General features: G+C 44.0%; 2 protein-coding genes across 5 annotated transcripts in view; one reads left to right on the plus strand and one right to left on the minus strand.

Annotated features, from left to right (window-relative positions):
• Window positions 1–9,442, minus strand: part of PIGN (phosphatidylinositol glycan anchor biosynthesis class N) — a 107,993-nt gene extending 98,551 nt beyond the window's left edge. Inside the window, exon 1 of the mRNA XM_064443450.1 lies at window positions 9,350–9,442. The gene's annotated coding sequence lies outside the window, so the exon portion shown is untranslated. The remainder of the gene's footprint in view (window positions 1–9,349) is intronic.
• Window positions 9,443–9,604: 162 nt separating this feature from the next.
• RELCH (RAB11 binding and LisH domain, coiled-coil and HEAT repeat containing) overlaps window positions 9,605–12,460 on the plus strand; it is an 87,649-nt gene continuing 84,793 nt past the window's right edge. For 2 of the 4 annotated variants that reach the window (XM_064443446.1, XM_064443444.1), the window contains exon 1: window positions 9,607–10,307. In XM_064443446.1, the coding sequence (XP_064299516.1) occupies window positions 9,821–10,307 (487 nt within the window). In that variant the 5' untranslated portion in view covers window positions 9,607–9,820. Of the gene's footprint in view, window positions 10,308–12,460 lie in introns of all 4 variants that reach the window. The other 2 variants (XM_064443447.1, XM_064443443.1) reach the window with 2 other exon arrangements.

Raw genomic sequence — 12,460 nt, forward strand, 5'->3', positions numbered from 1 at the left:
AAAAGCAGCAAGAACCTCCTGACAACGATTAACTATTTTCAATTTTTCCAGAATAAAGTGATTCACGCAGATTAGAGAAGGGGTTTTTGGCTGAGTTTTTTTCCTGTTGGTTCCCCCCCTGAATCCTCAGAAAGTTCAGCACCTGGTGGCAGATGGGATGAAGAGAGCCTCTCTTTCTTTGTACTCACACCCATCAAAACAATACAAAACAATCCTGCTATTAGCTGCAAGTTCCTCACCAACAGTCACGTCAGTGCAAGGACTAGAACACCCAGACTCTGACAGCGGCAGGGGAGCAAGACAGCTGCAGCAAGCCACCTAAGCCCAACCATCAGAGACAAGAAGCAGGCAGTTTATTTCACATCAGCTTTTCCCTCTTTTCAAGTTGATCCATAACTTGCTGACCAGCCTTCCTCCCTTGCCCCCCCCGCATCCCCCCCCCCCCCCCCCATATTTTTTGACTCGTGCAACAGAAGCTACATCCACACACCTGAGCTGGATCAGGTCCCTCAGCACTTAACAGGAAAGTTAACATAATTAAGCACAGCCTTCATTTTCCCAAAGTAATCTACATCTAAGCTGCATTGCTCTGAAGTTATAATCTGTCCACATTATTTATAAGGTAAAGAAAACCATACTTGTACCACAATACAATATAGTTCTTTGTGAGAAATGTAACATTTCCTTTTTATATTTTCCTTTCTTCAAATATGCAATAAAACATACACAAAAATACTACATGGAATATGCCCCATTGGCAGGAATATTTTTTTTAAGGGTAATAAAGTGGCAAGACAGGGAGCTCAAGATACATTAGTCATTTCTTTTAGAGGGACCATGCTTCACTAACACTGTCAAGTCTGTTGGTTAAGATGAAGAAAATCCATTGGAAATGCATTTTCAATAAGCATCAATAGCCTTGGTAAGTATCTTTTATATATATAAAAAAGAAATAGATAGAAACGTCTGCTATGTTTCTGGCTGACTAACACATTTTTCAACTAAACAGTGTTGTGTATTTTCTAATTTAAACTGTCAAAGCAGTGACTGCACCATTTGTCCATACATAAAAAACTATCATTTTGCTTAGGACAGGGGAGCAAAGTGGAAGCTCCATGGTCTAACTGACAGTATTTTGCATGGTATGGCAGTTATCCATCATCTAAGATGGTACTAGCAGTCCCTACCCTATTCTTTTACTAATTTAGATTTTTAAAGAGTTATACTACTCAAGAAATGCAATCAAGTCATTCCTGCTGTCACAGCACATACACCTACTGTATAAATTAATTGGTACAGACAAGAGCCTTACCAACCAGTCTCAGGGTAACTCTCTCTCATATCTTTACATGCTACTTAAATATAGGAAACCCAAAACCCTCATCTTGATTTTATCATATAATCATACTATGAATAGAAGTGGGATAATGATAAAGTACCTTTTCCCTATTTCCAAAGTGTCATTTTCCTTCTCTATTGAGGCACAACATGCTCTGCCAGACAATGAAATTGGAACTACAGTATTTCCACTTGCTCTTGCACTGAAGTGGCTTTTGTAATTCAAACCATCTGTTTAAAATTATTTTATGTTCAACATCTTCACTGAGTATTTTAGGGATTATAAAAACAAATGACATCTGTTTTAAATTTTAAATGTGGTTCAGTAAAGCACATCCAAACCTGAGGCAAAGAGCTAAAAGAATATTTAATTTTATTTTTAACATTACTTGATAATCGAAATTACTCCGACTGCCTAGAAAAGTCTCTTTTGCCAAAACTTTTCAAGGAGAAATTTGACTATGGCCTACAAGGTGCCAATAAAATATCAAGTGCCCTAATACTTGAATGTACTGAAAATCAGTTACCCCAATGTCAGCCCATGCAATTTTCTCTGAATTACCCTGTAAACATGGGAAATCGTATCCACAAGCCTCCCTAGAGCAAAAATGTACTTGAGAACAACACTGGTAACAGGATGACATTGGCAAAAAGAACAAGGGTACTTCTTTAAGAAATCAGGACTACTTTGAGGCATGAAAGCAAAAACAAGAGCATCATCCTTTGGTAACACTTGTTAGCCAAGCGGAGAAAATACAAAAGAGTAGAAATTTGGCATTACGTCTGCTCAGTATGGAGGCAGCTAGAAATTCAGAATGTGGAAAAAGCAAAACCCCACAACAATAAACCCCAAGTGGTTTTCCTGCAAATCAGCTCTTTCACTAGGCAACAGCATTTGGGAGGCCTTGCCTGTTTTCAGGAGGTATTTGCAAATCCTCATGGGTATTTCTTGACTTCTGCGTCATTCAGCAATACTCTATCAGCAAGTCTTCTTCAAGCACCACTACTCTACAGCTTAACATTATATTTTCATCTCAGTATGGACTGTTTAGTTCTTTGTGTGCTGCCAAGAGTGTCTTGCATTACTCAGATATCTCTATTCTTGAAAAAATAAGGATTTTTTTTTCCCTGTCATTTTTTCTTGCCCTCTTTGGAGATCTTGTAGACAGATTTTTCATATTACAAGTTTTATGGGATACTCTCAGGTTGGCATTCTTTCCCCAAAAGTATCTAACAAAACCTAGCCCACTAGCTTGCACAGCTGCTAGGGTCAAGGCACAAGTGGCACTTAAGGGAACACAAGCACATGGAAGACAGCTTGCCACAGCAGTCTCACAGTCTCATTGGAGCCCTCCCTGAGAAACCAAGGCTGAAGGCCCCCCGAGACATTTTAAAAGAGGTTTGCAATAAAGCACATGCACCAATACAAGAAGCACGGTTCTTCCCTTTAGCAAAAAAAGACAAGGATCAAACTCTTTAAAGTCATACAACAAATATTAATGTAGAGCACACAGGGAAAAGGATAGAAAAGAACAACTTTCAGCTGCACTGAGCTTTGCAAAACCAGCTTGCAAATGTATTCTTTATACACAGAAAAGAACACACCCTTTGACACAAAAAAACCCCCAACAAACCAACAAAATAGTGCTTAAAGAATGTTCCATAGAAGCTAGTGTGAATAAGGAAGGTTTAAAAAAGCTGACAGAAGTTGTTTGTCGTTTATTAAGTCACATTTTCTTATAAATATCAACCATTACAAATATGCAGGAATTATGTCAAATAGTAATAAGCCACATCTGTTGAATCTTGCATATAAGCCTCTGAATGTCAATTTACCAACAGCTTCAGTTTGAAGGAGAAAAAGGACTACAAGAGAACCTTCTAAGCATACAGTTATACTTTTAATAAAAGAAATACAGAAGACAAATAATTTGTAGGTTGCCACCCTTTCAAAAGCTTTTATTTAAAAAAAGGACTTTGGAGCTTTTGAGCTCTAAAGTACTATTTAACTATGGCAGCCAGTTGAATATAATATATAACCAAAGGGTTAATAACAACTGACTAGCATAATTGATATTTCGTATACCTTCACCCACCAAACCTCGTTTCACAGCCAAGTGGACACAGATGGAGGTAAGTTAAGTTTTTCACCGAGAACAAAAACTCCCTTAAAGCCTGAGGCGAGCACACATAAGGGAAGCAACCCAAACTGCAGATGCGTTACACGGCACAGTTCACCGCCGAGCGGAGCTGGGCAGAGCAGGCTGCGAATGCGGAGGGGAGCGATGCCCAGCGCCCCCCGGGACGGGGGCACGCAGCCCCCACCCGCGGCGGCAGTGGGGGGGCGGGTGCTCTCCAGGGTCCTGCACCGCTCCCGGGCCCCACAGAGCCCTTCGCGCTCGGGGGTGCCGCCCGGAACTCGGCCCCGTGATGGAGCCGTCAGTCCCTGGGAAATCCCACCCTGAAAACATGCCGTCTGGAAGTACTGCTTCGTCATAAAGTAAGCACGAGGGGGAAACGTTCTCCAATTCCTTCAATCGCCAAATGAAACAAACTAGTAAAAAAAATTAGCAATAGCGAAGTTGTAAAGTGCAGAAAAACACCAATAGGATGGATTGTATCACCTCCAAAAGAGCATTCGAGTTCTCAGATAGTAATGTAAATACGCACAGTATTTGCCCAAGGATACTTTGAGGTCTAGTAAGAAATCTTAATGCAAAGGACTCACCTCTCTAACTCTTCCACCAGCAGCCATAGTTGTAAGGTTTTCACACAGAAACCGTTTTCCTGAGCATGCGTAAGTCACAAGCACCACTCAGATTATCAGTTACTGCAGCCTGAAATACTTACATTCACTTCAGAACAAAGTTGTTCTTGCTCCTACAGCAGTCTCTACTAACAAAGTAATTACCATTCGTTATAACTTATGATATAGCGACTTGTAAACACCCTCTGTTGAAACCCTGTGAGCTCACACTTGGTTTTAAGACAAAGCCAAGACATTTTTCATTTCTGTAAGACACCTTTATTTTTCAGCTGCTGACTGTCTCCAATAATTAACAGAGCCAGGAAATGATTCCTGGAAACAAGCAGTATTGTGCCTCTTTGCAGTTTGGGGCACTGCTGATTTAAAATGAGAGCTCCCCACCACTCAAACTTCTTCGGCAAAAAATGGCAATAGCTTCATTGTAGGAAAAGAGCTCAGAGAGCAAGATGAAAACTGATAGACAGAGACCCAGAAACCTGGAGAACACAGACGGGCAACCTCTCTCCAGTTCTCATATTACATTTTCCCCCCCAAATGGAGACTCATTTGTAGCTTCCTGATCTCTCTGCTGGCAAGAGGGGAGCGAAACAACACTGGTGGGTAGATTCCAAAGAGATGACAATCGCTATTATGAGACAGACACCAAACACAGTTTCATGACAAGAACAGGAAGGCAAAGTCTACCTATTTCAGTATCCGCTCTCAGAGAGGACACAACCAGTTTTGAGATGACAGAAAAAGGCTATTATTGACATCTGTGTAGCAGTTATTCACCTACCATCTGTAGAAACTTGCTTGTAATTAAAGGATGTTTTCCAAAATACCCAAGACCAGCAATGCAAATATATTTTGTCAGGTATTTTACACAGAAGTGGCTGTCATGGGAGTAGCAGTTAAAAGAACGTGAGGTTTTCGGTCACAAATACTGCAAGGAAAATGAAGCCAGTATAGCTGCAGAGAGTTGTCCTGTCCTCCTTTCCTCGTCCCCACTTATTCCTGTGCCAAATCGCTTTCTTGGGCTGGCACAGCCATCCGTGCTACTGTATAGTCAAGCAGACTGGAGAATTAATTCAACTGAAAATAACGTCAAGAGGGAAAAAAAAAAAAGGAAGAGTAAAGATAACTCTGTTGCAGTTTAGTTCCCCAAAACAAACCTCTGCATTGGCACCACGACAGGATTGCATCTCCTCCCAACAGCAGTGCTAACTCAGCATGTTCAAAGCATGTCCTCAGACTCCTACATTGTTCTCCAAAGCCTGCACCTCACACTAGTTGGATTCTTTTTGCTAACACCATAGTTTATTGCATGACCTCCTCCACAGGCCATCTCAAATCTCTCTCATCACTTTTCCCCATTATATTTGAACATGACTGAAGAACAGCAGGCTGCGTAAGGAAAATAAGCGTTTGGTTTTGGTTTTTTTGTTTGTTTTTTTTTTTCAAAACTGAGCAAATACCAAATCAAAGAGGAGCAAGGTGAAGCAGGCAACCCTCAAACGCACAGAGCAGCAGCATGGAGTCAGCATAGCAAGATCTCTGCAATTTGGCCCACACTTCTGCAGTGACAGGAATAAGTAAGACCTTTTCAACATTAAACCTTAACTTTCTTGACCTCCGCAAACCCTCAATAAAAGGCACCTTAACAAATTTGGCAAAACAGCTTTTCATTTGAATTTAGTACCTTTAGCCCTCAGACTCAAGAATGACTCTACAACTACTGTTTTCATACTTCACTTCAGTGCACTGTTTCCCTTCCCCATACACACTGTTCTTCACGGTGGTGACACACAGTAAGGTGCGTGTACCATCTTAGGCAGAGTGGTCTGTTACCCTCTACGACAGCTTTCTGTGCAGCCTATGCTTCCAGACGACACACACTGTCTTCCACACCAGGGTGAACAAAGCCCAAGCGATTCAATACTCTAGTGTTTGTGGTGTCATAAAAGCTCATATCTTTTATTCATAAATTACATTTCCTCACTCAACTGCAACAGCATTTTTCCCTACCTAGTCTTTCTCACAAAAACATGAAACTTCAACAAGTCTTCTAAAATACTCCTTAAGCTCCGAGTGTTTGCTTACTGTGTTCTTGATGATAGGCTTCCAAATATCCACTGTTCACAGTAATGCCTCAAAACAACAGTTTTAGAGGTAGAAGAGCAAAGCCAAACTTCGATACAAAGGGATTTGGGGGATTTGTTTTGTTTAATGCAGGTCCTCACCTGACTTCATGGGACATTATCACATTTTTGGTGAGGCTGAAAATATTTCCAAGAGCCCCTTCACACTGCTGTACTACTTTGACTTCAAATCCCAATTTAACAAACACTTTCTAAAGTCAGTTCCTCTGGGTAAAGCTGCGTCTGTACTTAACGTACAAGTCACTAGTAACTACTGATATCAGCTATTCTTGTTGAAAAACTTGCCCTTAAAACTGGAAGGGACAGATACAGTTTCAGAGAAATGGCAGAGGTCTTTAAGCACAAACTACCAACATTATGAGTGTCAACATTTGCATTATTCAGCTCCTGCAAAATATCAAAATGTTTTTGAGGTTAGAGAGTTTAAAGAGGACTGAAATTAAAATTTGTTAAGGTCTGAAAGTAAACATAAAAATCAACTTCTGTAAAATTTCTTTTGAAAGGGGTAAAAGTCTTAGATAAACATACACAGACAAAGATTCTCTCAGGCAGCTCAGTTGTAGAAGACTTGGCATAACTCAGAGATCTGCATTATTTTAAAGTAGAAATCAGATTTGCTTCAGATTTTCCTCCATTCCCTGTCCCTTCATCGAGACTCCAATCAGATGAAAAAAGGCTACTCTGCTTCACTGTAGGACTCACTAGAACACATTAATTCATACATTTCAAGTACTCAGGACAGAAAAACCCATTATGGACCCAAGATAATTAATTTTTTTAAAATGAAATTAGGCTTTTCTATAGAAGCTGAAAGAGAAAACCCCATATAGCTTGACTTAAACTGTGCATTCGCTCACTGTGAGAGCAGTTGACACTACACCAGAATAGCACAGAAAGAAACCACACTTTACACACAGGACCCCATGAAACAGCATGGAGGAAACCTGAAACTGGTCACATGTTTAAGTACATTAAACTTTGAAGTATTACCTCAAGACTTAACACTCCTACCAAAATCAACACAGTAAAAGCAAAGACCAATTTTTTTCTACTTATTTTCCATCTCAAAAACTGTAAGTTTTTTCACTATGTGTGTTTCTTCATGAACTTTTAAAAAGTTCATGAAGAAACACACATAGACTGAAAAAATTATTTATATACCACCACCTCCAAAATGCTCTGAACATCTTTTTTCTACAGGCCCCGTGCATTTTGGATATTTAGCTTGGCAGACCTGTTTTTAGAGATCAAGCTTTCTGAGATGTATTTAGGTAGGCCATTCTTCAGATATAGAATCCAAATCCTTTAAAAGTTCAAAGGAAACTCTAACTCCAGTAAGAGACAAAGCAGCTTGATGAACAATCTGCCTCGCTCAGAATGACTACTGGATAAATTAAGAAAAACATTATTTTGTAGCTGTCTGCCTCAAGTAGTTCCACATAATACTTGACTTCCAGAACTCATACATCTTCTGCCTTGCACATCCTCCAGGGAGCTACACTTTCCTTATCAGGTCTCTCAAAACAATAACCCCTTTGTATATACTGTAAGAAACTGGCTTTAAGCATACTGTTAAAAGCAAGTCTTTCTCCCTACGTTCTTCAGCTCTGGAATACATATTTCAGCTGCGTTAACTTTATTCCAGCCATCCGTAAATTATTTTGGAGCAACTGACATCTGTAAATATTTTAACAAACCCAAACCTCTTTCGAAGTACAGAAACAGAGGGACATGTCTACATTATTTTAGGTGAAGAAGAATGAAAAAATTAGTCCTTACTGTAACAGCACACAGAAGTTGGCAGAAATGAGTCTACTAAAGGCAGAATTTAGTGTTTGAACTATCTTTACACATCTGGAAGTCACATGTAAACATTGCCAGTCGCCACTAGAGGCTGCTACAGGACATCAGTAAGTTTTCCCTCCATTTTAAGGGAAAAGGCAGAACACCAACATACCGACTTTTAACAAGTTCATACTGAACATGCTTTAACTCTCCAGAAAGGAAAGGAAAAAGGACAAGATATCTTTAAGCGTTCCTAATTCCACCGGAGCAGCAACAGTAAAATATTTTTGTTCCTGTTTGTATTGTGGTCTGAGTCAAATTTTAAAGCATTTTCCATGATGTACCACCATTTTAATTTACCAAAAAAAGCATTTACCACCATTTTACTTTATGCTACAACCAGTTCACGCTCCGCTACTTACTCTTTTTATATATCGACAACATAAAACAGTTAGTAAAAAAATCAATTTTATTATAAAGAATACAAAATTGATTACACTATTTACAAAGATTTATGCAAATTAAAAACAGAAGGAAAGCACTAGTCTTCCATAGCATACTGTCATGACACGAATGGAATAGTTTGCAGTCACAGTACTGAATATTGTTTGTAGATCTTTGTATCACCACAAAATGTTGCCACTATTTTCCTACCAAGATTTCAGCCCCAATTTTCCTCTCAGTAAAACAAAACTCCTAGCGAGCCAGCTTTATATGCAAAGAGAGCTCCTATTAGCGGGGATGGGGCGTTATTTTCAAATACACGGATCAGAAACCAACGCTAACCCTGTTCCGCATCGTTTCCAGTGCGCTAAACTCCCTTTAGTGCCTGCTGCCACACTCTAGTTCAAGTTTCTTGCCAGAAACACACAAGGTGACAGCTTCGCATGACCTTTTCAAGAGTGACAGCATCCTACCTCCAGACACACAACCCGCGCTCGCCCCTCCCAAACCCCCGGCCTGCTAGGCACACCTGACGCCAGGCGATACCTCAAGTCCACGGGGGGCGCGGAGCCGGACCCACCTCACCACCCACCCGGCCCGGGGCAGCCCAACAGGGACCCGCCTTCCCTGGAGGCCCCGCACCGGCCCGGCCGCCACACCCCGGACCTGGGCACGGCTGATGGCTGCACTGAGGCCTGAGCCCCGCACCCCCACCCCAGCAGCACCCTTATGCCACCGGCCGGGTCAGTCCGGGCCGCCGCCGAGCCCCTAGAGCAGCCAAAAATCTCCGGGGGGCCACAGCCAGGCCCACGTGAAGCAGCCCCCCCTCCCACCCCCCGCGGGAAGCGCCCAATGCGCACGCGCCAGCACTCACTCATCTCCCCCGCCGCGAGCCCCCAACAGCTTCCGCTTCCACCCAGCCGTTTCCTCTCCCCGGCCACGCCCTCCGCCAGGGCGCCGCGCGCAAGCCTTGCCCCTCCCGGCGAGGCCCCGCCCCATACTGCCACACGCCCGCCAGCCGGGCCGCCTACCGCGCGGGGGAGGGGTGGGGCGGGGCCCTGGTGGAGGGGCGCTGTTCGCCGTTGGCCGGGGCTCTCTCGCGAGAGTTAGGATCCGGAAGCGGTAGCGGGGCCGGTGGGAGGTGGCTGAGGAAGGGGAGGCGGTGGCGGGAGGAGAAGGGGGGGAGTTGCTGTTGCCGCTGGCGGCGGCGCCCGCAGCCGCGAAGGGGGCTGGCAGCGCCTCCAGCCCCGGTCCCGGCAGAAGCGGCCTTGACGGCGGCGGCGGTTCCGCGCAGGCTTTGCCGAGGTAGCGCCTTGGCAGCGGTCGCGCCGTGCCGGGCTGTAAGATGGCGGCGGCAGGCGGGGGCAGCAGCGTGAACCCCTTCCTCAGCGACTCGGAGGAGGACGAGCCCGAGGAGCCCAGGCCCGGCGGCGGCAGCAGCAGCAGCAACGAGCCGGGCGGGCCGGCGTACCCGCAGCGGCACCAGGAGGCGCCGGCGGCCGCGGGGAGCCCCGAGGAGCCGCCGGGTGTGCGTGCAGCAGCAGCGGGCGATGTCGCCGGCGGGGCGGGGGCGGGCCCCGGAGCGGGGGAGCCGCCGCGGGTGTCGATGGACGCGATCGCGGCGCAGCTGCTGCGGGACCAGTTCTTGCTGACGGCGCTGGAGCTGCACACGGAGCTGCTGGAAAGCGGCCGGGAGCTGCCCAGGCTCCGAGATTTTTTCTCCAACCCGGGCAACTTCGAGCGGCAGAGCGGCACGCCGCCCGCCGGCGGGGCCCTGGGCGGCGGCGTGCTCGGGGGAGCGGGCGGCAGGGAGCCCGGGGCCGGGCAGCTCAGTAAGTCACCCCGGGGCGGGTCTCTGGGGAAGCCGGGCGGCCGGGGAAGGCGTTTTGCATCGCTTCTTGTTTTCTGTGGCCTGCGTGCGGGAGTGGGGGAGGCTGATGGAGCAGGGCGGCCCGGGGACCGGGGAGGTGGGGTGCCAGGAGCGGTGTTACCTTGGTCCCGCTCACGTACCGTGTCGAGCCTCGGGCCTCGTGAGAAGGTCACGCCTGTGCCAAGAAGTCAGAAGTTTGGGCATTTCAGCCTTAATTTTTAGCTGTCTCGAGGTTTCTTGTGCCTCCTTGAGTGCCTGCTGTCCAGGGATAAGCCATATGCTGCTGCTAGGAGAAAGAGTTGGGTGTTAAGCTATAGCTACTACGTTTTAAGTCTAAAAATTGTCAAAAACTGGGTGTTGGGGCCACCGTGTTATTTCTGCTGATGCATTGGAACGGCCAAGTCATCCAAGGATAGGTCTGAGTTTCACAGGTCATCAGAACTAATACAATGTTTCCTATAATTAATGCTGGTGTGTTTACCAAGCACCTGCAGTCATTGGCTAACCGTTTTGGCATCTGGAGTTGGGGAGCGGTAAACATGCTGGATTAGTATGGGCTCTTCGGTGAAAAAGTGGTGCAGGTTCCTGGAAAATCATCATGTAGCTGGTCTTAAAGCCTTTTGAGTTTTAATAGTAGAGCAGATGGCTTAGAATAAAATTACTTGTGTCTTATCAATGTTACCGTCGATAAGGGCAGAGTTCTAAAAGAGGAGGTAGCATGTGGAAGTGGCTTTGAGAGAGGGGAGCTGCCCAGCCTCCTGATTATTGAGGACTTAATGGATTCATGGGAAGGTATTAAAATTAAAGGAGTTGTGGTTAGCAGACAGTTGAAAGAGTTATTTATGTGTTTGTGTATTCTAAGACACCTAATGGCATTTTGTAGATAGTCCCATATTTTTGTTCGTTTTTAAAAACGTTTCTAATGTTGTAAAGACATGCACTTAGACTTAAAATTTGGAAATAGCTAATGGTATCTAGATGGCTGGGATAACAGGGAGACATCTAAACTTTCAATTTGTTATTGCTTTTCAATATCTTTTAAAATTGGTATGGATTTTTTTTAATTGATGCTGTGTTTATATCCTGGTTATGTTGTTTGTGAATACTTAAAATTTTGTATGTGGCTTTGTCCAACTGAGACCTTCAGTGTGGTCGTCTTCGTGATAAGTTGGTGAATGTTGGAAAAACTTGTGCTTCAGAGCTTTAAACTTATATAAATTGGTGTTTCATTAAAAGCAGCTTCCTTGGGGATTCCAGTCAATTCATCTAATTGATTAAATATTCTATTTTCTTTGTTGACATGTTATTTCCAGTTATCGATAGTGTGCATACTGCAGTAGAATTAGAAAAACAGCAGCCTTGTGTAACTGTGGTGTTATGTATGCATGCAAAAAAAGACCTCTTACAATCCCAGACCAATGTACGTTTACATGAGAACATCTCAGTGATTATTGTTCTGACCTGTTGAATGATAGATGGTGATGAGACACCACTATTAAAAAAAGGAGGGAGGAGGCAGGGGAGAAAGAGGAGGGGGGACTAAAACTTATTTTGAAGCAGTTTAATAATACTGCGGTGTGCTAAAAATAAATATTGTTCTTAGGTTAAAGACCTTAGGTTAAAGGCTATGGGTGTCTTGAAATCTGATATCTACAACAGGTTAGAGTTTGCTTTTCAAAGGAATTTTTTATCTTGACAGTGATTCAAAAGGCAGTTCAAAATGAGTGACACTGAAAGGTGACAGATCCAGAACAAGGCAAAAAAATGTATTTTGGTATAGCTCAAGTAGATTTTTGAACTTATTTCCATCAGACTTTCTTGCAGTCTGGAGTCTAGCATTGAGCTAGCAATTGTGACAGTGCTGTTAGCCTGATTCTTGTTAATGTCAACAAGAACTGATAGGCTCCTGCCTCTGAATTTATGCCAATTTCCAAATGTTGAAAAATAGAGTGCAGCAGACTCTGGTGGGCTGAAAATTTTATGGTCTTTGCAGGAGTTCTTTTCACTTCCCTCTTAAGCATCTGGTATTATTGGATTTAGCTCGAGGACTAAGGCACAGATCATATCTGACAGTAAGTCTGAATAGTTTAAGTTAGTCAAAAAGTTCAGAAGTTT

The sequence above is a fragment of the Phalacrocorax carbo genome, chromosome 2 (assembly GCF_963921805.1).
Source record: "Phalacrocorax carbo chromosome 2, bPhaCar2.1, whole genome shotgun sequence".
NCBI classification, from domain to species: domain Eukaryota; kingdom Metazoa; phylum Chordata; class Aves; order Suliformes; family Phalacrocoracidae; genus Phalacrocorax; species Phalacrocorax carbo.